General features: G+C 42.4%; 2 protein-coding genes across 5 annotated transcripts in view; one reads left to right on the top strand and one right to left on the bottom strand.

Moving 5' to 3' along the window:
* The first annotated feature begins 1741 nt into the window (after positions 1 to 1741).
* Positions 1742 to 7163, top strand: LOC141916949 (uncharacterized). 4 transcript variants are annotated; one of them, XM_074809950.1, is made up of 6 exons: positions 1742 to 1845; positions 4992 to 5069; positions 5293 to 5532; positions 6151 to 6450; positions 6698 to 6799; positions 6908 to 7163. In XM_074809950.1, the coding sequence occupies exons 1-6, from the start codon at positions 1818 to 1820 to the stop codon at positions 6934 to 6936; spliced, it is 777 nt and encodes a 258-aa protein (XP_074666051.1). In that variant the 5' UTR covers positions 1742 to 1817; the 3' UTR covers positions 6937 to 7163. The 4 variants fall into 4 exon arrangements, with proteins under 4 accessions (XP_074666051.1, XP_074666047.1, XP_074666050.1 ...); XM_074809946.1 differs by having other exon boundaries at positions 5236 to 5532; XM_074809949.1 differs by having other exon boundaries at positions 5236 to 5532; positions 6853 to 7163.
* A 2979-nt stretch (positions 7164 to 10142) lies between these two features.
* LOC141916954 (maltase-glucoamylase-like) overlaps positions 10143 to 27299 on the bottom strand; it is a 53752-nt gene continuing 36595 nt past the window's right edge. The window contains 15 exon segments of the mRNA XM_074809955.1: positions 10143 to 10832; positions 12991 to 13161; positions 16478 to 16527; positions 17234 to 17322; positions 17766 to 17890; positions 18437 to 18493; positions 18622 to 18706; positions 19790 to 19938; positions 20781 to 20897; positions 20989 to 21023; positions 21443 to 21576; positions 24566 to 24704; positions 25644 to 25728; positions 26696 to 26830; positions 27172 to 27234. Of these exon segments, the coding sequence (XP_074666056.1) occupies positions 10770 to 10832; positions 12991 to 13161; positions 16478 to 16527; positions 17234 to 17322; positions 17766 to 17890; positions 18437 to 18493; positions 18622 to 18706; positions 19790 to 19938; positions 20781 to 20897; positions 20989 to 21023; positions 21443 to 21576; positions 24566 to 24704; positions 25644 to 25728; positions 26696 to 26830; positions 27172 to 27234 (1497 nt within the window). The 3' untranslated portion in view covers positions 10143 to 10769.

Below are 27299 nucleotides of genomic sequence, written 5' to 3'. Positions count from 1 at the left end.
AGAAGAGACCTGGCAATGTCCCTCCAAGCCATGACCCTGCTGCTGGCCTATGAGGGGCCATGGAAGAAGTGACTACGGAACACGACTGTCAGTTGTGTGCTGTGGTTGTTCTGCCTGTCACATTGCTACGTTCACATATCAAAAGAATGAAAGAAAAAATAATAAACTGCTCACAGCTGGGTCAGAAAGTCACTCTCAGAAAGGGTGTTGAAGACCAAGACAAGTTCAGCCAAGAAATGTGGAGCAGGTTCTCAAGCGGCAGTTTTCTCAGAGGTCTCCTGCTGTGTCTGCTGGTGTTGGCAAGGTGCCTGCCCTTTGGTTTCTGTAGGGCTCAGCACCCCTTAATCACGGTTCTTTTTAGCAGAAAGAGGCACAACTAATGCTGATGAAGAAGCTGATGGTTTGCAGTTGCGAGTCTTCCCTGACATCTCTTATCTCCATCCGTCCCACTGGTGCCCACAGGCGCAGCTGCGGCTGCTGTTCTCATCCTGCTGCTGCTGCGGGCAGCCTGTATCTGTCGGCAGAGAAGTAAACAATGAGGGCAAAGAGGATCAGATCAGAGGATACAAAATGGGGGGGGAAATGCAGCTCGACACCAGTGAGCAGAACACATCCAGGGAGGAGCTTCTGCTCCCAGGACGCCCTTCCACTGAGGATTCATTCAATGCCCAGACCACACCTGACTGCCCAAAATGTTGAGCAATACAGGGCATCCTCCCCCAAACCCGTGCCATTCGTGTGGGACAGTGACAGCTCAGAGCGACAACACCTCCTCATCCCTACGCCTGATCCTCTGAATGCAAGGTGGGAGCTGACACCACATTGACTGCCAAGGTCTAGGACATCTGGAGGGCCTCCTACGAGCCTTTTCAACTGCCAACAGCACACTTGTGGAAAGCCAGGTGGTTTACCAAGAAACTGCACAACAAAGATGACACAAGTGCTTATCCTATGGCCCTGATTAGTTAAAGTGGTGTTTGATCTCACCGTTACGGGGACTGCATCTTTGCTCAAAAGGTGCCTCGTTTGCAGCCTCTTCTCTGTCTCAGTGGAGCAGGAAAGAAGGAAGAAGGAAAGGATTGTTCTCCTTTGCTTTGAACATCCAAAGCAGCATTTTAACTGGATGTTGATGTATCTTAAGATGAGTTCTTGAGCCCTGTGTGGCTTCCAAATGATCCAGAAGTGCCCCTGTACTGCTGACGCCATCCCAGTTCTGGTGCAATGCAAGACGAGTTGCGAAACCATGTTGGTGCTACCTGTTGGTAGATGTCCCTTCCCAGGCGTTTTGCTGCAGGTCACTAGACTACAGACATCTCTACTCTTGGCACACTTGGGTTGGTCACAGGCATGATGGGAGCTAGGGAGAAACAGAAGAGTGGTCTGGGAAATGGGAACAAGAATAAAGGACCTTGCTACTGCCGATGATCGTTGTCAATTGTCATGAAGGAGGACGCCTACGGCAAGAGATTGTATTTAATGGCCACCTTCTGTGCCCCAGCTCATGGGAGGGATGAGGTGGACATTGTTCATGGAGCAAAGAGACAGCCCAAAGGTGATATTTAGAGCATGCGGGGAGGAAAAGATCTCTGAGAACACAATGACAACCCCAAGACACACAACATCCAGGGTGTAGCTTCCCCCGAGCTCACAGCTGTGGTCAGTGGCTTCTCCTTCATTACGCAGCACTTCCTGCCCCTCTGACCACCCCCCTCAAGTCAGACAGATGGAGAGGGCAGGACAGAGCCACTGGGCAGCAAACTCCTCTCCTGGAGAGGCCAGCGCAGAGCCCTCAGCACCCCCGGGATTGCGGTGCCGTGATGGTCCAACACCTCATCATGTTCCTCAGTGAGTCCCTCATCCCCCGCTTTGCCTTCTCCCACCCTCATGCATACGTCGATGCCTACTTTTTCCTTTTTTCTCATTTCTTTCCCTCTCCCTTCTCCATTCATTTCCTTTCTTTTATCTCTACCCTTCTGCCTTATATCCCTCTCGAGTCGTCTCTTTTGCTGTCATCATCGCTTCTTTCTCCCTCTCTCCTTTTTGGCTTTCAATCCAATCTTCTGTCTGTATTTCATCATCCTCTCTATAATCCTGTCCCTCTTCCTCTCCTCTCCTCTCCTCTCCTCTCCTCTCCTCTCCTCTCCTCTCCTCTCCTCTCCTCTCCTCTCCTCTCCTCTCCTCTCCTCTCCTCTCCTCTCCTCTCCTCTCCTCTCCTCTCCTCTCCTCTCCTCTCCTCTCCTCTCCTCTCCTCTCCTCTCCTCTCCTCTCCTCTCCTCTCCTCTCCTCTCCTCTCCTCTCCTCTCCTCTCCCCTTTTCCCCTTCCCTTTCTATCTCTTAGACCCTCAATAATCAAACACCAGAACAGGCTTCCTAGAGAGTTGGTCGATGCCCCAAGCCTGACAGTGTTTAAGGCACATTTAGACAAAGGCCTTAATGATAGGCTTTCACTTCTGGTCAGCCCTGAAGTGGTCAGTAGATTGTCATTGTAGGTCCCTTCCAACTGAACTATTCTATTCTATTCTATTCTATTCTATTCTATTCTATTCTATTCTATTCTATTCTATTCTATTCTATTCTATTCTATTCTATTCTATTCTATTCTATTCCGTTCTGTTCTGTTCTGTTCCGTTCCGTTCCATTCCATTCCATTCCATTCCATTCCATTCCATTCCATTCCATTCCATTCCACTCCATTCCATTCCATTCCATTCCATTCCATTCCATTCCATTCCATTAATATATTTCTCTGAAGGGCTGATGCAGTTAGTTCTGTCCTCTCAGCTGGACAACAACGTTCTCAGCAGATGAAGAACCATTGGCTGAAAACTCATTGCTGTGGTGGTGCTGGAGGGGTTCCCAGCACATGATCTTCTTTGTGGCAAATGGTTGTGGCTGCTAAATATCAGTTCCACCATTTTCTTTAATTTTCTCTGGGGTAGGTTCTTACAAAATCAGATCTGATCAGCTGTTCTGCTTTCTTCTTCTTTCTGGTTTCTGGCTTGAGACCCACAGTAGGATTGGTTCACCCCTGGCTGGGGGATGTAACAAAGTTATGCTCTAAGAAAGATCTATCTCAGGTCAGAATTGTGCTCCAGGACTTTAAACGCTCAGGCCTGCCTCCATCCCACCTCTGTTCCGCACTAATTTTTCAGCATCGTCAGTGAAAAGAAGGGTCATGAACTTGCACGTGTCCTCTTGCATCAGGATAACTTGGGCCACTCCTACACCGCTGTCCTGTGCAGGGTTGATGCGATAGGTGACTGCTCCTGTGCCAGGATCCTCCCTTGCGTCTGCCTGGCTGGGGTTAGTTTTCTTTTCTGCCGTTTTGGATTTGTGGCTACAAGCGTGAGGATGTGTACTGGGTCTGGCTGAGCCGGAATTGGTTTTCCCCTGTAGCAGCCCTCACGGTGCTGTGTTTTATGTTGGGAGCTGGCAGGGTGTTGATAGCACCCTGGTGGTGTGGCTACTGCTGAGTGGTGCTTCCACAGCACCAAGGCTCTTTCCGACATTTCCCCCCCCCCGCAGTGGGACGGGGTGGGCCAGATCTTGTGAGGGGACACAACCAGGACAGCTGACCCGAACTGACCAAAGGGATATTCCAGACCATATGACGTCTGCTCAGTATAAGGCTGGGAGAGAGGAGGAAGGGGTGGGGTCACCCTTGGTCCTCCGAGGCAACCCCTACGCGTAGTGGAGCCCTGCTTCCTGAGAAGGCCCAACATCGCCTGTTCATGGGAAGTAGAGAATAAATCTGTTTTCTTTTTTTTGCTTCCACGTGCAGACCTTTGCTTCGTTTTGCTTATATTAAAACTGCTTTTGTTTTACCCACAAGGGTTGGTTTCTTTTTCCCTATCTTATTTTCTTTCCCCTCTTTGCCCTGTTGAGAAAAAAGGGGAAGGCAGGGGGAAGTGATAGAGCAACTTGGTGGGTACCTGGCATTTAGCCAAGGTCAAACCACCAGAGCTTCGGCTGTTGATGACAGTGTCAGCGCGGGGTCAAGGCCTTCTCCGTTTCCCATTCTGCCCTGCAAGGAGAAGGCTGGGGGTGCGCAAGAAGCTGGGAGGGGACACAACCAGAAGAGCTGACCCCGAATGACTAAAGGGATGTTCCAAGCCCTCCACATCGTGCTCATCAATAACAGCTGAGGGAAGGGGGGTCTGGGCCAGGAAGCCACTGCTCGGGGTCTGGCTGGACATCCCTGAGTTGTGGGAGGTGGGGAGTGATGGCCTTTGCATCGCTTGTTCAGGTTTTTTCCTCTCTTTCTCGTTTCATTATGTAGCTTTATTTAACTCAACCCGTGAGTTCTCTTAGTTTTGTTCTTCCTGTTCTTTCTTCCCGTCCTGCGGGGGCAGGGAAAGCACATGGTGGTGTGGGACTGCTCTGCCAGCCCGGGCCAGCCCACCACAGCTCCCCAGGCCCTCCTCATCTCTGATCCAAGCAACAGCCCCCACCTTGTAGCTGGCCACAAACCCCAAAGATTCCTTTCCACAGCCCGGTCCTTGATGCAGGTAGACCCGGAGCTCATCCTGTGCTGCACCCTGGCTCAACGCCTCCCTTCTCCCCTGCTGGGACCCGTGAGATCTCCCGTCCTTCCTAACCCTGTAACAACTCCAGCAGCCCCATTTCTTTAAGTTTCATGATACCATTTCCTAGTGCTGATCTCAGTTGTTGGCAATCTCCAAATCGCTTCTAACAGAAGAAATAATCTCATCCAACGCGTGTTGCATGTAGCTAAAAGATAACTTCAGGGACGTGATGAGTTTTGTAGATTTTTCTCCCAGGGACGGTCTCATTGGCACGTGAAATGGTTCTCACGGGTTTTCTCTGTGACCAGTCCAGGCTTTCCATGCCACGGTGGCGCAGAAAGTAACCAGGAGCTGCGTGACTCCAGGGGGTTGGGGAGGGGCTGCCCTCTTGACCGGTGGCCAAAAGGGGCAGGACGTGGTGAGGCAGTTGGCGCGTCCGTGACTTCTTTTCTCCCCTTTTTGCAGCCTCGTCTCTCTCTCCATCTCGATGCCGCTCTCTCACCGCTTTCCTCCAGCTGCTCTCGTTGGCTGCGTCCTCTGCGGGTAAGTGCAGTTGGACCTCTCGGAAGATGCTCCTCAGCTCAACTGGGCCTCTGACCACCAGGCGAGGTTGTGTTTTGTGAAACGGAGGGAAAAGGGGCTCCTCGCTTCCCTTTTCCTCCCTGAACGCTCCCTCCAAATCCTCCAAACCCTTTTTTTTCTTCCCCAGACTCTCTGCCAGCCCCCAAGCTCTCCACAGACCCCAGTTATCCTTTCTATTATGAAGGGGAACACGTCACTTTGAACTGCTTGGCAGCGACAAAGAGGACCATCGGCGGGTTTCGGTTCTTCAATCAAAGTGGGGAGCAAATCTACTCAAGAGCACCTTACTCCCTCAAAACTGCCACGTTCCAGCTCACAGCCACAACAGCATCTGCCGGGGAGTACACGTGCATGTACTTTGTGGAGGACTCGGGACAAGAAATTCTGTCCAATCGGAGCCATCCTCTTTCAGTTAAGGTTCAGGGTAGGTTGGTCTTGCCCTGCGGCTCGGGTACCATCAGCCCAGGCACCGCACACCTCCCTTCAGAGCATCATCTTGCCCAATGGCCCTGTCATTTGGTTGCCAAAGTGCAGATGAAGTAGCTCTGGCTTCTGACAAGCTCCTTTTGGGCTCCTGAATTTCTCTGAGAAAGCAGGAATAAGTTGGCCTAACAGCTGCGTCACCTCCAAGAGGGCTTACGGCAGTGAGCCTCCTCAGGCCTTTCCCCAGGGTTTGGGGGTCGTTACCTGCCTTCCTAGTCTGGGCAGGGAAAAAGACTTATTTTCCTGTCCTTCAGTGAATACAAAGAAACCGTTTAAGCTGCTTTGTGTTCTTACCTTTGATACTTGTGGGTCTTTTTTCCTCTGCCCATGGTTCAAGAAGGGTATCAAAAAGAGAGCCACGAGAGACCCCTAGAAGCTGTTCTGTAGTTCCAGGCTCTGTATTTGCCCCCATAATAGTCAGAAGAATAATTAACTCCTTTTCTAGTCCCTTTGTCGAGGCTGAGTCGTGACATTGGGAAAAACCACGGGGTTTGTGCACAGCTCCTGATGTCAATAGAGAGCGGATTCCTTGGGTTACGTGTTGCTTGTTTTTCCTCAGCCGCTCCCACGGCCCCAACTTTATCCCTGGATCCTCAGCAGCAGGTCTATAGACCCGGGGACTACGTCAAGCTGCTCTGCTCCATCCCCGCATCGTCAGGTGATGTTAAAGAAGTCCAGTACTATGCAGACGTTGGATTTGCAGTCTCCATCCCAGTATGGAACCTGAAAATCTACAGCTACAACCTCAGCATCACGGCAGAGGAGCTCTCTGGGACTTACAGTTGTGCCTATTCCGTAATGAAGTCTAAACGTCCTGTTCGTTCAGAAAGGAGCCCTGGTGTCAATATCAATGTGAAAAGTGAGTTTTCAAACCCTCCCTCTCTAGAGCATCAAGTAACACCAGTATATTGTCACAGTCTTGACATCCATTGACTCCCATGCCCACTCCCAAGATTGCCATAGAGGGGATTTGCAGAGTTGGAGGGAAGTTCACCCCTTTTCCTCTAAGATGACATTGGTTATTGATGGGCTTGCTCACGGTAGGAAGCATCTCCATTAGGGGGAAAGATTGTGTCATGTTAAAGTCATCGTTGATTCCTTCCCAGGTCATAAAATCAGCTGGATTCGAGAGATTGTTGTTGGGGCTTCGTTCTTTACCATCAATGGACTCATCTTTTTCTTCTCCCATTGCCTGATGAAGAGAAGAGGTAAGTGTTTCACTTTCATTAGGCCTTTTGATCCCCAGATTTCTCTCCCTTAGAGGTCCAAGGCTGAAGAAGAGCCATTTCTGATGCTGCTGCTTCCCTCATGTGCAGATCTGAAAGAACAACTCCAGATGGACTAACGAGAGGACTGAGAAGAAGCAGCCCCTGAAGCTTTGGCTCTATTAGCTCAGGCAACCTGTTCCCTCGGGCTCTGCTGATCCCTCATTACCTGCCTCTGAGTCCCCACGAGGCAGAAGTGGGGCATGTCCAGCCGGCATTGCTCGGGCTGCTCCTTTCCTCTGTGCAGACCCCTGTGCCTTCCAGCCCGCCTCGGGCCCGTCTGAATAAAGCTGGGTGTTGTGTTTTGGCCTTGTGGGATTCATGGAAAGTTGCACAATGCATGGAAATATGTCCTATGCAGCACCTAGACCTGCTTCTGTGGGTCCCAAGGAGGCCATGAAGATGATCAAGGGCTGGAGCACCTCCCCATGACATGCTGAGAGAGTTGGGGGTGTTCAGCCCAGAGAAGAGAAGGTTCCAGGGAGACCTTAGAGCGGCCTCCCAGGACTTAAAGGGGGCTACAGGAAATGTGGGGAGGGACAAGAGTCAGGGGGGTAGGGATAAGATGAGGGATAACGGTTTTAAACTGAAGGAGGGAAGATTTAGATTAGATATATGAAGAAATTCTTCCCTGTGAGGGGGGTGAGGCCCTGGCACAGGTTGCCCAGAGAAGCTGTGGCTGCCCCCTCCCTGGAAGGGTTCAAGGCCAGGTTGGACGGGGCTTTGGGCAACATGGGCTAGTGGAAGGTGTCCCTGCCCGGGGCAGGGGGGTGGGACTGGATGGGCTTTAAGGTCCCTTCCAAGCCAAACCAGTCTGTGATTCTTTGATTCCCATGTGTCTTGTCCCTGGATCCTGGGGAGAAGAGCTCAGCGCCTCCTTCTCCACATCCCCTCCTCAGGAAGCTGCAGAGAGCCATGAGGTCACCCCTCAGCCTCCTTCTCTCCAAACTAGACCAACCCAGCATCCTCAGCCGCTCCTCACAGGACCTTCCTTCCAGCCCTTCGCCAGCTTGGTTGCCCTCCTCTGGATGCATTCAAGGACCTTCACATCCTTCTTAAATGGTGGGGCTCAGGGCTGCCCTCTTGGCTGCCAGGGCACACTGATGACTCCTGTTGAACCTGCTGTCAACCAGCACCCCCTTATCCCTTGCTGCAGGACTGCTCTCCAGCTGCTCCTCTCCCAGTTTATACTTGTGCACAGGCTTACACATCCCAGGTGCAGAATCCAGCATTTGTTCTTAAATTTCATGCCAATAATGATTGCCCAATGATCCGATCTATCTAGATCCCTCTGCAAGGCCTCTTGTTCCTCAAGAGTCAACAGCACCTCCCAGTTTGGTGTCATCAGCCAACATGGTGCATTCAACTCCTGCATCCAGATTATTGATAAAAATATCAACAGAACTGGCCCCAGGATTGAGCCTTGTTGACTGGTCACCGTTCACCACAACCCCTTGAGCTCTGCCTTTCAGCCACTTCTTCACCCAGAGCACTGTGGGCCTGCTCATCCCACAGCTGGTCCAGAAGGATGTCATGAGGGACAGTATCAAAAGTCTTCCTAAATCCAGAAAAACTACATCCACCACCTTCCTTTCACCCATTAGGTGACCTTGTTGTAGAAGGAGATCAAATCAGTTCAACAGGACTTTCCCTTTGTGAAACCATGTTGGCTGTGCCTGATGGTTGCCTTGTTCTTTAAACGCCTTTCCACAGCACCCAGTATGATCTATAAGGGGGACCCAGGTGGCTGGGAGACCTGGACATCCAAGATACCAAGTCCTCTGGGGACCCCATTCACTGAGAGACTTGGGTGCCAGGAGTGGGGACACACATCTAGAAGGGACCAAAAAGTCTGAGGGGACCCAGGTGGCCGGGGAACCCAGGCACCCAAGGGGCTCAGCTCTGCTGTTGTCAAGGACTTTAACAGCCCTGAGGAGCCTCACAAGGACCCTCCACCCTCCCCTTCTGCCCATGAGGCCATTTCAGCCTAAATCCAGATTTTTAGCCCTGCAGGTTCAGCACAGACATGGCTGTACATGGCCGTGGGCCTCCCTGAGCAGGACCTTGACCTGAGGATGGACTTCTCAGCTGGATCTTGGACATGCTTCTTCCAACCTGGCTTCTCCAGGGACCACTGGGTTGATCCTGGTTACCATCATTGAACCTCATCCCAACCCATGTTCTTGCCTTGACCTTGGAACTGCCTCATCACCATGGTCTTTCCTGATGATCTGGGCTTTGGACTGTTCTTGCCTTGCTGGCCACGTGACCAAGCTCAACACCCAGTCCCTTGGGGAGCAGTTGGCCATTTGCTACCCCCCAACGACTACAGTGATGGCGAGAAACATTAAAGACTCTCCCTTGAAGATTGGAGTTACAGAGGTTGCACAAGGTCACCCTCTCCACTGAGTCTCACCTCAGTGAGGACATCCTGACTTTCAACCCACACTTATCACAGCTTGGCCAAATATCAGAACTTGGAACAAGACATCAGGCAACAGAAGCTCTGTAGCTTGAAGGAAATAATCTTTTGATAGTGAAAAAAGATGCATTTTTCACCATCAAATTGAAATCTTCTGGTTACTTTTGGCTGATTCTTTGACTGAAATGAGTGGAGGAGGGAAGAAGTGCTGGCACAGAGAAAAGAAACACCAAGAGCAGGACAGCTCTTGTGTCGACCAAAGGCACGCGCCTTCAATTTGGTTGAATTAAATTTTTGGTTGAAAAATTAAAAAGCCTTTGCATAATTATACCATGAATAAACAGAATATATTTTTGTTGCTTGTTGAATTCTACGGAAAATTAAACTTGTTGGCCTTGAGCGGTGCTACCTGCAGTGTGACGCGCTGCAAGGCGCATGCAAGCATCTAGGATGTGGCAGCACAAAAATTACAAGTTACTTTGGCAAAAAATATTTTTTGATATGGTGAGCTTAATCTGAAATGATCCTTTTTTTCCCCTGGGTTTCCAATTTCCCTGAAGTATTGGGAAGTCTCAAGAGATTTAGTCCTGTAATTAGAGTGATGATGGATATTCAGCTGATTAATGACAGAATTTGAATGTGTAGAGGAACCACTGAAGCTGGGTTTAAGCGCAGGGCTCTAGAGATTACCGCTACCTCTGACAGACACTTAATCCCAAGAAATTTAATTGGAAATGTTCATTATCAATCTGTTTAGGCCACACGCTGCACTTCTGAGGTACAAAAAGTCTTTAACACGAACCACTACCCCAGAAAACTTACAACATTTCCTTCTGCGAAACAAAAACGCAATAAAAACCTCAATAAAAACTCAAGACCGATTATTTTTTTTTAGTTAACATCGAAACATCAGGTTTGATTTTACACAACTTCAGATCAGACCGTTGGAGAACTCGAGTGCCTGTTTAAGGTCACAGAAAAAACTTCCAAGGATTTTTGCAAGTGCCGTCGTGTTTTATAGGTCGACAGCAATCAAAGCGTATTTTCATTTTAAATCATTATTGCCCTTAAATACTTCTCTGTCCCTGTGACTCATAAATGAAGATGTAAACTAAATGTGGCCAGATTTATTGCTCCATATACCTGCGGTTCATGCCAATATTTTTATAAAATGCCGTGAGCATCAGCCAGAACTTCAACTTAGGGAAACCATTTCACTTCACATTCGTATTTTCATCTTGAAAGACCAAGTCATATCCAAGTGCCAGAATGTTTAAAAACCAACAAATTCCACTTTAGGACGGCAGCGCGTAGTCAGGCAGGATCAACGCCAAATCACGACTCCTCTACACGGAATGACGTCATCCAAACTGACCGTGCACGTTTATAGCGCAAAGTATTTTCAGAGGCCAAAGAGGCAGAAGGAGCAGGAAGAACCATTGGTGAGGGTGAGACAGTTCAGCGCCACAGCCGGGGCCATCTGCGGGCGGTTTAGTGCCACTGCAGGGTGTAATCTCTGCCGAAATCAAGTTCAAGGCCGGTGATTTCCAGGACCTTTGAAAAACAAACAGAAAGAAGCAACGAGTGACTCTGCTCTGCAGCGCTCTTGGCTTTGTGCAGCTCATAGCAGGCGGCACAGTCTGAGTGCAGACGCTTTGCCTTCGCAGTTCATCTTTTTGGTTATTTATATCATATCATATCATATCATATCATATCCTATCATATCATATCATATCATATCATATCACATCATATCATATCACATCATATCATATCACATCATCCTATCCTATCCTATCCTATCCTATCCTATCCTATCCTATCCTATCCTATCCTATCCTATCCTATCCTATCCTGTCATATCATATTATATTATATCATATTATATTATATCATATTATATCATATCATATCATATCATATCATATCATATCATATCATATCATATCATATCATATCATTGTCGCGGATGAAAGTATTGACATGGTAATATTTAGTAAGAAATCTAGGTTTATTAATAACTAACAGCAATTTATTATTATAAAATAATTCAGAAATACTAAAAGAAAGAAAAGCGACTTACTCAGATTCTAAAATGACAAGATTCACACTAACTTACTTAACGGTACCTATATATATATATACACATGCATGCACATAACAAAATGGACAAACATACAGAAACAAAGGTGTTTGGATTCAGTAGAATGAACACAGAACGGACATACAGACACAAGGGTACGTACCCACACACACACACACAGAGTAAAGAGAAGCTAGCTCAAAGAAAATTTCCCTCTCGAGTTTAGAGCAAATCCTCCCAATGCCTTGGCATTCCTCAACGGGCGATCATTGGGACTCGAGTGGGGGACTTCGCCCTGGCCTTCCGTCTGGAGCAGACGACACCTTCAGGGTTTGGTACCTGAGAGGCGTCCCAGCTCAGGGGAGATGCTGGTCACAGGCCCGCTGCGATCCAGGAGAGCTCAAAGGGTCTCCCTGGTGGTCGCCATTTATAGGGTCCAAGACAATTGACTTTTGTCAAATGCCTTCTGGTGCCTTCCAGCAGTTACAAAAGAATTTGATGAATGTGCGACTCTGTTATTGTTCCCATTTGACCACATCCCAGGCACAGGTGTGCCAGGCCCTGAGGAGTTGATGGGCCATTTTAACCATTTCCGAGCAATCGGGAGGGGCAGGAGCCAGGCTCGTTAACATTGTCAGTCCTTATCTCCACAGACTGGTGTATAGCTCGGGGGATGTGGGTGGAATTGCACCTAGCACCAAGCAGCCCAACAAAGAGGGGGGGGGGGGGGTAAGGATTGCACCACCACAATCATATCATATCATATCATATCATATCATATCATATCATATCATATCAATCATATGCTATCCTATATTATATTATATTATATTTATTATATTATATTATATTATATTATATTATATTATATTATATTATATTATATTATATTATATTATATTATATTATATTATATTATATTATATCATATCATATATCATATCATATCATGTTATATTGTATCATATTATATCATATCATATTATATCATATCATATCATATCATATCATATCATATCATATCATATCATATCATATCATATCTATATTATATTATATCATATTATATCATATATCATATCATATCATATCGTATCATATCATATCATATCATATCTATATTATATTATATTATATTAATATCATATCATGTCATATCATGTTCTATATCATATTACATTACATTACTTTGCATTCTATTAAGCTAGGCTACTGTACATTTTACATAATATTTCTATTATCTATTCCTTTTATAGCATAATTTTACATTTCACTACAGTAATAGATTCTCTCTTGGCTTTCCACTGAAGGACAGAACGAAATGAGACTCAGCAGTCACTGAGTTCTGTGGAGAGCTGGTGAATTAAATGAAACATCAGCTGACTCTGGCTTGGGGGTCTCACTGAGCAGCGGGACCGTGAGTTGGGGCAAGATTTCATTAATTCGGTAGGAAATAAAAAATTGCTGCAAAAGCACCCCAAGTTCTTACGTCTTAGATGTCAGCGGTGTTTATTCCAGTAAACAAGAATATTTTAGAGATTCTGTTACAGCCAGGAGGTGAATCTCCAGGTGTTTAAGAGCACGTAACCGATGACAGAGATCGGATTGTCCCATAAATCATCGATTTACCTGTTTTTGGCTGTTGTAGGACACAGCATGAGGCGATTGGATGACTTCACCGTTCTGCGATACTGTCGCCCCCTGAACATTTGAGGTGACCCCCAAAATTTTAATTTGAGTAAACTTCAGATTGTTCGGATCGACATAGCCATGGTGCAAAACCTTTATCTCTAAAATGTTCTGAAGGAAGAGGAAAAGGAAAATCAGTGATTTGTCCTTGGGTGGTTACTTGTCAGAACACACTTTTTTCAGCCCGCTTGAGGTTTACAATTTTTTCCTCTTCTTCAACTAAAAAAAACCCAGAACCAAACCTATAATGTTATTTATTTTCCAAATGTTGGGGGCTTTGATTTTCCCAGTTCCTCCACCTTAGCAGATCTCTTGCAGACTTCTCTTACCAACGAGGTGCTGAACATTAAACAAATTTTTCCTGATGTGAATTTTGCAGCATAAGAAAAGACTAAAACAACATGTTTTCATAATTCAAACCTTTGTTTCTCATTTTCCTGTAATTCTCTGAGGTTTCCCAAACTACTGAATTCAGTGGAAATATTTCTGTGCCTCCACTTTTTATTGCTCAAGCCCTGCAGGTGTTTTACTAATTTTGTTAACTTACTTTTTTTAATTGCTTCTTACAAGAGTAAAAACGCTTAGGATGGATTGTGGAACTCTTCGTTCCAGACCTAACAAAGCAGGAGCGCGAACTGGGGAGGAAGGAGCATTTCTTGGACCAGCTGACTTGATTTTAGGTAGATAATGGGTTCACAATCTAATTTGTACCCAATTCTACCAGGTCTCTAGACAGAGAATATTGTTTAAGTTGCCCAGAGATGGCGCGTGTTGAATCAGGTCCTGGCTCCTCTTCCATGCAAATCTGCCATAACCTAATTATATAAATATAATAATATAATTATATAGCTACATTATTTTATTATGTTCTTCGTTATCGGTCAATTTAAGACTGCTTTAATTAAGCTTTTCCTTACCAGCTTTCTGTAAGAGCAGGAAAATGTGCATTTACTATGAATATTTACTACAAATAGCAAAAAACCACCTTTTCTCCCTTAGTTAATGTCCGATTACTTGACAAATTCAAAACGAATGAGAAACAAGAGCAGTGAGGATAAAATAATAAACACACTTTGGCCACCTGGAAAACAAATGAAACAACACACTTTTTTCTTCCCATACACAAAGCATTTCTTTAAAATTGATAGTCTGTATAATTACATCTAATTTAATTCCAGATACTCAACTGCTTCAAAACAAAAATTTAAAGCTGACATACTGGAAATGCCAATAATTATGATAAGCACTGCTGACAGCTGACCTCCCTACACAGTAACTGCTCCATGGTCGACCTTCTGTGTTGAAGAAAAATGATAAAAATTAAGAATAATGATTAAAAGTAGTCACAGACTGAGTCAGTGACGCCACACCAGTCTCTGTTCAAAGGACTTTTAAACAATTAACTAACAACAATTAAACAGGTTTTGCCCAACTAGCTTTTCTCTGCTTTTCCATCAGGCTCCTAATGTGGGTATTTGAGAGAAAATTCTGTCCTCTGTTGCAGTGCTGCACAAGAAAATCCATTGGGGCCTGGGAAAAAAATATTTCTGTACTATTAATAAATAGAATTTAAAATATTTTTACAGTAGCGTCTATTTAATCTTTATCTGCCTTTTAAAATTTACGAGTTTGTGTACGCTTTATAATGCACATAGTAGTGCATTAATACATGTAAATAATTTATAAATAAATATGTGTAAGTTGGGGGAGGCGCTCAAAAAGCTTTTCACTGCTTGGGATGCGAGCTCAAAAAAATTTGGGGACCGTGGCTCTACTGGATGATTCTCTAAACCATTTCCTGGCTCTAACCATGACCATATCCCAGATTGGGTATATTTATTTTGTATATAGTCATTTCTTGCTGGTCTGTCCAACTAAATTTGTGTCGTATATAGAAATATAGGTGTGAGAGATGAAAAACCAGGCCTGCGAGAAACACAGGCGGAGAAAAACAGCCTGAGAAAGAGCTGTGCTTAACTTCGAGCCTATAAAATATGCACCATCTGATTAGTTTAAATGTTTAAAAATAGTTTAAATGTTTAAAAATACTTTAAATTTACATAAACGCTAGTCAACGATCTGCAAAAGTGATGCGGAATACGCCCCTGACAAAATATTGACCTCACTGGCTTTCTGCATTGATACAGGCTTTTATTTTATACAAATCCTGTTTGAAATAAACTGGCATTTTCAGAATTATAAGAAATTATAACATCATGAAGAGACAAGAAATAGAGCAGAAAGCTAAAACAGGCATCCTCTGGATCCAGCTTAAATTTGTTCTTAATTATATTAATTGTGTTATATTGGAGCCTGGACACAAAACACTCCTAAATTCCTTCGTATATAGAAGAAGAATTTGTGAATGGATATTTCTGGGATTTTTACTGTGAAGTTAAATCTCCTCACTTACTGAAAACTGATGTGCAGACAAAAAAATCTGAACCAACATCTGTCTTGGAAGGCTCAGGCTGGGCCGGCTACTTAATATAAATATACATGTGTGGAAAAACCCCACTGAAGTAAATTAGGTTGCCCCAATTTATTGCAAAATTTGTTTATCCACCTAGGATATGAGATTGCATCTATTGGGTTTTTTGAAAAAAAAAAAAATCAAGAATTAAAAACCCGCAAGGGTTTTCCCAATCCTGGGTAAGAGCTAGTCCATCACAGAGGATTATTGGCATGTTGGGATATTGAAACATTTTTTAAAATGTCAGATTAAAATATCTTGTATCAGAAATAAAAATATCAGAAATTAAAATATCTTTGTATCAGAAATAGTGTGGCCAGCAGGGACAGGGAAGTGATCCTGCCCCCGTACTCGGCACTGGTGAGGCCGCACCTTGATTACTGTGTTCAGTTTTGGGCCCCTCACTACAAAAAGGCCATTGAATGACTCGAGTGTGTCCAGAGAAGGGCAACGAAGCTGGTGAAGGGTCTGGAGCACTGGTATGATGGGGAGCGGCTGAGGGAACTGGGGTTGTTTAGTCTGGAGAAGAGGAGGCTGAGGGGAGACCTCCTGGCCCTCTACAACTTCCTGCAAGGAGGTTGCAGAGAGCTGGGGATGAGTCTCTTTAACCAAGTAACAAGCGATAGGACAAGAGGGAATGGCCTCAAGTTGCGCCAGGGAAGGTTTAGACTAGATATTAGGAAGTATTTCTTTACAGAACAGGTTGTTGGGCGTTGGAATGGGCTGCCCAGGGAGGTGGTGGAGTCCCCATCCCTGGAGGTGTTTAAGAGTTGGGTCGACATAGCGCTGAGAGATATGGTGTAGATGGGAACTGTCAGTGCTAGGTTAACGGTTGGACTAGATGATCTTCAAGGTCTTTTCCAACCTAGATGATTCTGTGATTCTGTGATCTTAGTTAAACATGCAACAATTATCCCTCTGGGTACTCGACAGCAGGGGGGTAACACGACATACCCGATGAGCGGTGAATGACGTCAGCAGATACGCACCATCTTCGTACGCATCTGGTAGAAAGAAGGAATAAAGTAACATGTATTTGCTATTCACCTTTATTTTTTTAAATTAAATAGAAGAATTGCGCTGCATATACACAAGCATGCACATTGGGCAGACTTCCTGCAACATTTTGGCGTGCTAAAGGAAAAAATCACAATTTTGTGCATTAATTGTGATAATCTCATGGGAGAGCTTATAGACATTACAAGGATATTCCCGTGCAGATGGAAAGGGTAAGAGACTTCTAGATGTGTCTTACCTGAAGATAATTTGAATTTATTAATATCAAGGAAATTAGTTACAGCTTCCCACATATCTGTGGTTATATTCCCATAGGTTTGAGAACAAATCTTTATTATATACATTGTCCCAGGCCCGGGGCACAATTTAATTTATGCAAACTATATATTCTATAATAACAACATTATGTTATTATTGTACCATCATTTGACTCATTTCACGTTCGATCATTTTTATTGTTTTACTTTTTACTGTAATTATAGTCTAATTAATTAAGTTTAATCATCTTACTGTAAATTTTTTTCTGGTTTGTGCTCATGCTTCCTATGCTGTGTTGACCAATTACACAATAAACCCAAAATAAAAATTAACTGTTCATGCTGACAATCGACTGAGCTAAAGAAAGGCAATATTTATGCATTGTAGACGCTGAATGACCTAATTTATCACGTAATCAAGAAACTTGGTACTTACCAATGCGCACCCCGTCATCCCAATAAAGCTGCCCTTCTGCAAGCTGACTGTCATTCAAAGCAACGGTAAGTGCCAACAGATTTTTTCGGCTATAAAAAGAAGAGCATTTTTCTTGGGCAATCATATTTTATGTTTCTCAAGTGCCATAACTTATTTTCTAGACACTAGACACAACTCAATTTATCTCTGTTACCAGTCTTCCCTAATCCATAGTGTTACATTTTTAAAAGAAAAAAGAAGAAAGAAAAACAAAAAGAGAAAAAAAACTGCCTCAAAGTTCAGGTGTTACCATACATATTGATTTTCCCAGGACTGCCAATGTTTATACAAAATGGGAGATACTTCCAAGCATGGTGTACTTAAAACCAGAAAATTTTGCTTTTTGCAAGTTGAAAATAAGAAATCCAGAAAAATGCTCCTGCTAGGTATTAGTACAGAATTTATTTGTTAGGCCACTAATTGAGTATCTACCCTGAAAAGCAAAAAACTAAAATTAAATTAATTTTTAATAGTTCAGTTCTTCTAATCGTACCTGTAAAATGTCGTATTAGCAGGGCTTTGCTGAGCGAGGATGTAACCCCCTCGGACATGGAGGTTGATGTGTCCCAAAGGAGCTGATAAATTTCTGAATTGTCCCCTAAAGCCAATATACTCGTCCTATTTATGAGAAAACAAAACAAAACAAAACGCTAAAGACAGTCTCTTTGTTGAATTACCCATTTTAAACTTTTCTTTAGAATGAAAGTTAATAAATACACAGATAAATACTAAGAAAATTGCACAGCAAATCCTTTTTTAATGCAGAACCACGTATTTTCAAGATAAAATCTGAAATTCTGCCTATATAAAACACACCGTTTGATAAATGGAGTGACTTTTAAAGCCTGAGGCCGTAAAAATTGTTTAAAACTTTTGTCTTCACCATTCTTAGAAAAGCCATTATATGTATTGTTGAAGGATTAAAAAAAAATTATAGGTATTATTCCACCTTTTAACTGGTCCCGTTGACCAAGATTACATTGAAACAAACTGATTAATTTAACAAAAAGATTATCCAACGTGATTTTTTACATCACTACAACCTCCTACTGGACACATGTTGGTAAAACAGAGGTGGTGGGTTCACACCACCCCGGCACGCTGCGCTCTTGGTTAAACATATTAGAAAAAATTAAATATAACACAATTTTTAAAATTACTTACTGTGTGGTAATCATACCAGCGGGCATTGGGTAGGTACGCGTTCACCGCTACGGCACCCTGGAATTAAACATTTTTGGTTTAGGTCTATTAAAGCCAAAAAGTAAAGTTTAGCTCAAGTCACTTCTAATATTTTCATCAGTTTCTAATATTTTCGAATTCTTTTCCCAACTTCTCTGATATTTCACCTGTTCCAGTACAGGGCTGATGAGCAGCGCCGCCCCCCACAGAAATTGTTTATATATTTCCCACGTCGTTTGGTCTTCCACAAACCTGCAAAGTAACAGAAGAGTGGTCACACCTTCGGTGTCAACCTTTCCCAAAATGCTTCCTTGTTGAAGCCTTTTTTCTCAGTAAAAATCCCATTTCCTCAACTGTAAGCATGCTGCCACTAAGGGTAGGTGATATTTATTACCTATTTATTCATAATAGATAATTATTAAAAGTGAATCCCATTTAATTTACAAATGTACCAGTGCAAGAATGTATTAAGTCCCTAATGTGAAAATCGTTAGGGAAATACCGCCTGTTACTTAATTTTGATTTCTGCTGTTTCTTCATGTTTGTTTTTATTTAGTATATTTAGATCACAAAACTTAAAAAAATCACTTTTGCCTGATATTAGCAACCGCAAAATCCAGCAGTGGCCCAATTATTTCCTGATCTCTGCTATTTAGGTTTTTGACAGGTGCTTTGACAGAATCAAGTCTGAGATTAGTCAGAATTAGGCCAGGATTACCTGCTGGCAACTCAGTGGTTTTTAGGAAGGCAAGCATTTTTAAATATTAGACTTAATTTTTAATGTTAAGGCATTAAGCAGTCTTTGGCACATATTGGCCCTTCTGATCAGGCACAAATAAAGTCTTATACCTCTAAAAACATGTACTTTTTTTAAAAAACAGCATTTTTTTAAAAAATTGCTATATCAGTTTAACCCAAATTAGTTACCTTACCCTGCAAACATCTCGACTTGTGTCAAAACCCTATTTTCTCCCTCTTTTTCTGTTTCTTGGCCTAAAATTTTTGCCCAGCTCCTTTTGCAACACCTTCTCTCTGATACTACATATATCCAGCACCTGGCAGAACTTATTTGCTGAATACTGTTAGGGATGATGAGAATGAGCTGTAAAATTTATATATTTATTTATAGAGAAGGAAAAAATCTTGGCATTGTGGGAAGTGGACACGTTGAGCTGTCACAGGGAGCTGATGTTGAATGCGCATTTCCCTGATCCCTTGCCACTTTTAAAGGAAAAAAATCGCTGTAACAGGGAAAACCTTTTTATGAGGATTACGGAAATCCTACAGACTTCAGAGAAGATTCAGGATTAACGGAGAATGAAGGACCAGACTTACTCGTGGAGCAGAGGGCGGACCACGGTGCTGCCGTGAGCGTTGGCTTCATACATTAACGTGTACAAATAGGGCAAGAGGGTGTATCTTATATTTAGCACTTTCCTGGACATTTCTTCAAATGTTGAATTCCAGGCAACAGGATCTTGCCTCTAAACAAGAGAAAAGAGTCTCTCACTACTCAGACAGGATTATTTTGTTGGGAGGAGACGGGAGGAAAAGAGCCCTCATGTTTAGCGTCTTCTTTTCATCTTACACGTCACTCATAAATTCATATAATTTAGCCGCAGTAATGGTCAAACATGCCTCAAAATCAACATAACGAAGCATAGCTGAGGACATCCGGGTGGAGCCTTGCAAATTCCTTATTCTCCTCCAGTTGAAAGTACCTTTATTTATTTCTCCGTTCTTTAATGACGCACAAATAGCTCCGCTCTGCAAGGCCTAAAGCTCTAATGAGGATAAAAACGCAGTTTTGCTTATTGCCATTTTTCCAGTTATCTTGGTTTTTTATAATATAGTCTTTAGACAGCACAGTCCCACATTTAGACAGTTGTTTTCATATATTCTTAAAAGAAAGACAATATTTTATGGCAGGAAGTGGGGAAAGTACAGGAATTTTAGATACTCAGGAATTTCATCCCACTGTTCCCTTTTCTAATTTGCTGGAAAAGGAAGAATAATGAGGCATAACAGCACTGAGGTCAGTTTTGCCCCTTTAAATGTGTACAGCCATAAAAGTAACTATTTTAGTCCTGTAAGTGTGGTATGTTGAAATAAAAATGGCCTACATGAAAAAAAAACCCAACTATTTTAGTCTTGAGAGGTGGTATGTTTAAGTAGAACTGGAACACATGAAAAATAAAGATTTTCTTCTTGTAGATGTGGGGTATTTAGCTCAAAATGGCATATACGGGAAATTTAAAAAATGTGGAAAATGGGGAAAATATGGGAAATAAAAAACTCAGTCGAAGCAAACACGGAAGGCACGCACCCTGACTCCTTTCCCGTTGTGATTCCTTGAGTACGGGTAAAAGGCGCCCAGCTCCATCCATCGAGCACACAGCTCGTACTCTGAGTCTCCAAAGAACCCGCAGATATCTGCTCCTGTCTGAAAATTTAAGAAAAAAATCCGATGGCAACACAATATATTTTTGTTAATAAAGACAACTGAAACATAAGGCAATAAATCAGGATCTTACGTAAGATATTCCAAAGAGACTAAACTCCATCATACCTGCAAGGAAAAACAATAATTCAATAATAATGGCACTTTTTTATTTGGTGTGGGGAGGGTTGCATAGATCATAGAACTTGGAATGAGAGAAAAGTATTTTGAGAATTCCCTCATGAAAGCTTGTTCTCAAGAAGCAAAGCAGCAGATTTTGGACAAAAGGGAGAGGATGACGGGAAGGTGACAGGGGATGAATTTGAGGACAACATGGTGCTCAAACCCATGCAATCAAACCCAATTCCTACAGAAACCATGAAGAATTTCCCAACAGGTGATAATAAGAAAAAAAAGGTCAAGAAGAAATTGGCCATAAATTCTGATTGGTCAACCCAGTAGCCCGTTTTGGCTCAAAAAATGTGATTATTAGGAAGGAAACCAAGAAGAAACACGGAATAAATTGGTTATAGGTTGTGTCGACGTACCGATGATGGACTTCTCGAGCTGATTCCAGGCTGCGGTGTTGTCCCCCAGCCAATGCCCCGACCACTTTCCGCTGCTGGGGTATGTTGAGCGGGTGACGATGATTCCTCGCTCCTTTGTGATATTCCGCAAGGCGCTGGGAGGAGAAACCAACGAGAGGAGAACTAAGATAACCGTAAAAGGTCTTACGCACAACTCCAAAAATAAAACTGCTGGCTCATCTTTCTGCAGGAAAGCGCCGCTGTGCTGTCCTTGTGAGATGAGCCGCCATAAACCCAACCAAGATGTGGTTTTTGCTGGAATTCACTATGCTCCACACATCTGCAGAAACTACGAATTAAGCGTCAACCAACTCTTCATTAGAAAACGAATTGGCAAAGCAAGGAGGTGCTAAATCAAGGATGTCCAGTTGAGGCTTATGACTTTATGGGAAAACAGAAGTGTAGCCCAAATTAAGCATTTTTTTGAAGGTTACATGATCTGGTCCTGGGCACGTTAGTCTGTTGTTACAATAATTATTACAATTTGCAGCAACAGTTAAAAATGATCGGAACAGAATTCAGACCAAGGCAGTAATAAGGGTCAGACCAGAAGTACTGGGAACGTTAGACCTGTCAGCATAGTGTTAGTTGCCAAAAGGGTATTGGAACAAAAAAAGAACCCTTTGATCTGTAATCGCTGCAAAGGAAGTAAGATTATTTGAAATAGCCAGCACAGATTTGTCTACAAATGATCATATTAAAGTTGATGTTTTTGTCTCGGAGTGGGAATGGGCCGCACAGCAATGAAGACCCAACTGATGGGACATGTCTTGGAATGAGCAGACCTTTGCGTTTGATTTTATTTGGCTTTTCCATAAGCAAGAGAGTTGCATGGTTTAGGCCAGGGCTTAATAACTGTTCAAGGATAGTGTTGAACAGGTTTTAATTTCCTTTATTTTCTTTTCTTCCCCATTCCTGCAATTATAAGTAACGTATTTAATTTCCTTAAAGAAGCGTTGTACCACTACAGCAAAACACCTGTAAAGGTAACCAAGTAAAAAAAACAAAAAAAAAATTTAAAATCAAAAAGAAAAGTAAAGTCAAAAACCAAAGTTTAAAAAAAGTAAATTAACTGAGTTAGGCAGAATTTATGCTTCTTAATTTCTGTGATGATAATTCTGGCACTTTTTGCTAAAACACATGTTGCTGATCCATGGTGCATGACTACCGTGTGGGCATTAGCTGTCTGATTTCTTAGGGAATTCCTCTGCAATCTGTAAAGATTCACAAAAAAAATACTAGTTAAAGCCCTTCACTGATGAAATCACTTTGCAGTCTTGGTACCTCCACCGTAATGGCCTAAAAAGCTGCTTCAAATAAAGTATTATCTATTTTTCTACAGGATTTGCAGCTTTTGTGACACTAAAATTTCTACCAAAAAATGCTATTCACTTAAATTCCCTTAGTAATGAAACTAGACTAAGGTACTCTAATTCTTTTTTCCAAGACACACAGTAAGTTTTCTGGTCTCTTCTATTTCTTTGCAATATATTATATTTTTATATTATATATATTTCTATATGTTATATGTATATACATATATTTTTATGTAGGTATGTGTATATATAAACATATCGAATACATCACATAATACAATATATGACAATATGCTATAATGTATTATAATGATATCATAATAAATAATTTTGTAATTATAATGTGATGAATAATATCATATAATATATTATAGTGCCTCTTATAAAAGAAGAAAATACTTCTCAACAGACTTAATATTCTTAACATTCACAACCAATTATAATATTCCCCTTTGTGTTCAATTGCTGTCTACTTCAATAACCAAATTCCTTTAGATCTGGCTAAAAGTATTATTATTATTATTATTATTATTATTATTATGTCCTTCCTGTCTTGTCAGCTGCTAAAAGTAACATCCTCTCAAAATTCAGGTAGATTTTTTCTTTATTTATGCTAATATAAATGTTGGGCGGGGATTAAGGTTGTGCAGATCTATAAAGAAACACTGCTCCTTGCTTGTTCATTAAACTGGGTATAAAATGTTGGTATATTATCATTAAATCAGGAGTTATTGAAAACAGACTACAGTATGTGCCGTGGCTTGAACTCAGCCGGTAGCCAATCACCGCGTGGCCGGTCGTTTACTTCCCCCCCCCCCCACCGCGGTGAAATAGGGGAGGGACAAAAAAAAAGAAATTTGTAGGTTGAATAAAAAAAAATAAATAGTAGTAGTAACAAAACAACAGTAACAATAGTAAGTCCAAACGGGTAACACGCAGCAGTTGCTCATCATCATCATCATCATCACCAGCTGCTGCCCCCAGCAGCCGTCCCGACCGCAGCAGAAATCCCGCCACCGACCGGGAAACCAAAACGGAAAACGAGAGAGCACGTGTCTGCCCGTACCCTGAGCACGACGGCACATGGCGTGGAATGCGCCAGCGATCGGCCGGGCCCCGCCCTCCAGCTGTGCTCCCGCTCCGCCCGAGGAGAGTTAACTCTATCCTGGCCAAAACCAGGACAAAACGATTCAATATGAAATATATCATAAAATTTGTCTTGAAACTGAGAAAACAATTTTTTAGAAGGAAAACCTAGGCACACGGTTTACATTTCAGAAGCCAATTTTCCCTTTTCAGCACCATTTTATTTATTTTAATGATATTCACTTAAGAATGGCTGTGTTGTAGCCTATATTTAAACATCTGTATCCATTTTCCCTCCCTTGATGTAAGGCCAAAGGAAGATCAACAATATAAATAAACCGTATTCTCACAGAAATAGGCGGAAACAAAAATTTCTGTGGACTTGAATTTCTCTAAGCACTTCAATCTATCATTGACATTTTGATTGATTAATCAAAGTGTTCAGAACTGTTCTCAGTTCTGTCTTTTAAGGGACAGAAGAGGGTTTTGGGGGGTGAGGGGTTTTGGGGTGAAATTATTAACATTCATCCGAATTGAAGAACTGAAGATACTCAGATGAAAATTGTAAGGAAAAAAATATTTATGGTAAATAAATGTGTGAAACTTTTCATCATGAGAATATAGACACCAAATATTAAATTACTATATATTTTGGAAAGAACAAAAAAAAAAAGCAACTTACTCAAGGGTAGGTTTTGTTTGTGACCATCCGTAAAGGTTGTGGACATCGTAGTGACGGACCTGGGAACCATCTGGGAGATATTGCTGACCTTCCATGCAAAGTGTTTTGAAAAGCAGTCCCTCTGATCTGGATCCTAAATCTATCGGAAAGGGAATGAAGACACTTGTATTTCAACAATTTTCATCCAGTGAGAAATTTAATGAGGGGTTTTTTAATTGGCATCATCTTGATCGGTGGCCGCTTCCTTTCAAGTATTTACACGGTCATTTATCTTTCTGAAATTAGATTTCAGAAATTTAGGAAATGTTGAAATTCACTATCAGAAATTTAGGAAATTCTGAAATTTCTGATGCTCCTGAGTAAGTATCTAGTTCTGCAAGAGAAATAGTAACTCCATTCTAGACGCTCTTACTGAGGCGGGTCAAAGCATAAACAGAATATATCCTAACTCAGAAAATATTGCAAATCTTTGTAAATACTGCCAGATCAGCCGTACACCCAGAAAACATGGGGGGAAATGTCTACTTCTGAATACTCATTTCCTGAGAAATGATATTTAAACATGTCAGGAAGCAACAGAAATATTCTAATCAAACATCAGCCAATTAATACTACTCTGCACCAGTACTGACGTAAAGCCCTGACAAGAAAACAAGTATTTCAAGGCCATTCCTCAAATTAGGTCTTATAGTTTTGTGTATAAGCAATGAGGAGCCAGAGGAGGCACAAGGATATTTTTGAAAGTTTTAGTCATTGAATGCATTTTTCATCTGGGAAAACTCTGCAAAACCCTGAAAGCCAGACCCTTCACCACAGCCAGCGCAAAATCCCCAGATAAAAAACAGCTACTGAAATCCAGCAAAAAAATTCTTAATTTTCAAAAGTGCCACGTGATCACTGATCTCACCCACAAAGACTGGCGTGAAGAGCGCCGATCACCTCCAGAAATGGACTTTCTGTTGTGGGTTCAGTTACGGATTTGGCCATTGATTTGGCATTTAACCCACATCTACCGTGTCGTACCCAGAGCAGAGGGATCCAAAACGTTTAAACCGTTTACAGCGGCGACCACACTTACGGGGTACATACGGTGGAAAGTTGAGCTCTTGATTTCTACAGCCGCCGACGGCACCGTTAACGAAGCTCGAAGGTTCGTTCATGTCCTGCAAACAGAAAGAAAAATGCCAGATGAACAAATTTCTCTTATCAGTTTACTTTGTGCCCGTAATATTTAATTCCCTTTGTCAGCGGGCTGACCAAGTCAATGAAACGAACAGGAAAATTCAAATTTTCAGGACCACCCATTGCATTTCTTCTTTAATCAGGATAAAACAACGGTTCAACAGATAAATTTTTTTGATGAGAAATTCCCTTCGTAGACAGATTCTGAATATCTCATCCCTCAGAGAGTTAAGCATCGAAGTAGAGGCTTCAGCTTGAAGAACTTCTTATTTATCAACCGTATTTCTGGAGAAGGGCAGGTTTTCCTCTGTGAGAAGTGAAATCAATACAGAAAATACAGCTCCAGATACGTAAATTACTAAAATCTCTGAGCCTGGTGATGATGACTCTTGTCCTCGGTGCCTGTGGTCCTCTGGCTGCAGCAGTGCACCAGAGCTGCGGTACGGGAAAATACCAAATGTTTTACTGGGTTTCCAAATGTTCTGTGGTATTCTATAGGAATATATTATTGAATGGCTTCTACAGCTGTTGCAAGTCCACCTCGGCTAAGAAGCAAGTGAAACCTGTCGTTTAACTCATTTTGCCTCGCAGAAGTAGTAGTGGTAAAAAAAAATAACTTTTCATTGCCAAAAATAAAAAAATACTTTAGGAACTTATAGAAGAAAAACAACACTGCAGAAGAGCCACAAGCAGGTCAAAAGTAAATAATTAAGATTTGGGAAAGTAAAATTTTTCAACAGGCAAAAAAGTAAAGCAAATAATGGTGGTGTTAAGGAGAAGGAGGATTTTTAAACTATAAATGACCAATCATTATATTCAACATCAAGCATCTGTATCCGTCCTTCCTTGCAAGCCTCAGAATGTTGCTGGGGTTTGAGGTGTTGAGAAGCAATCTTAGGATAAAAAGATGCAGAAAAATCTCAGAAATAGAATCATTTTTACACTTACAATCCATATGCCGTCAAACTTCAAACTTCTCGAGGCGTTGTGTGGATTGGTGTAGACTTCAGTGATTTCTCTTGTCCACCATTCAGTCGTGGAATTGCGGAAGAAATCTGGGAAAGCTGCGTACGCTCGGTAGAGCTGTAGAAGTAGTAGGAAAAAATAATAAAATATAGACACAGGACTGAAAGTGACCCGCTACTAAAATGTTGGAATTTAGTTTAATTTTTTAAAAAATAAAAATCTAATTTTTTCTTTAAAAATTCATGGGTTTGCTACAGTTTTTAGACGTTTTGGCAGGAAGGTTGGACAGTTTCTGCAGTTCACTCTGATGTTATTTAGGTTTTTTTGATGTTTTGACAGAAAAACTGGTCACTGACGACTTAGATTCGATTTTATCAGCCAGCTCACTGTTATAAACCTTAACGAGTTTGCTGCTCCCTCTCTGCTTGCGTCAGCCACCAAAAGACACCAACAGTTACCTCCACTTGAGTCTCCCAATCCAGTGAGTTGTTAACTTCTACGTTGGGAAGATCTGGCCAGACCTAGCGAGAGGAAGGAGATGTTAAAATAATCAAATTAAACTGGATAAAATAATGAGCATCAGCAG

The sequence above is a fragment of the Strix aluco genome, chromosome 32 (genome assembly GCF_031877795.1).
Source record: "Strix aluco isolate bStrAlu1 chromosome 32, bStrAlu1.hap1, whole genome shotgun sequence".
NCBI classification, from domain to species: Eukaryota; Metazoa; Chordata; class Aves; order Strigiformes; family Strigidae; genus Strix; species Strix aluco.
Note: the sequence above shows the minus strand (reverse complement) of the source record. Positions and strands in the feature narration are given on the sequence as shown.

What these genes read in the sequence shown, in the direction of transcription:
- LOC141916949 (XM_074809946.1), top strand. Translation starts at nt 1,818, where the DNA reads ATGGTCCAACACCTCATCATGTTCCTCA. An exon ending in TCTTTCAGTTAAGGTTCAGG is followed by an intron (nt 5,533 to 6,150) that starts GTAGGTTGGTCT and finishes GTTTTTCCTCAG; the next exon opens with CCGCTCCCACGGCCCCAACT. An exon ending in TGTCAATATCAATGTGAAAA is followed by an intron (nt 6,451 to 6,697) that starts GTGAGTTTTCAA and finishes ATTCCTTCCCAG; the next exon opens with GTCATAAAATCAGCTGGATT.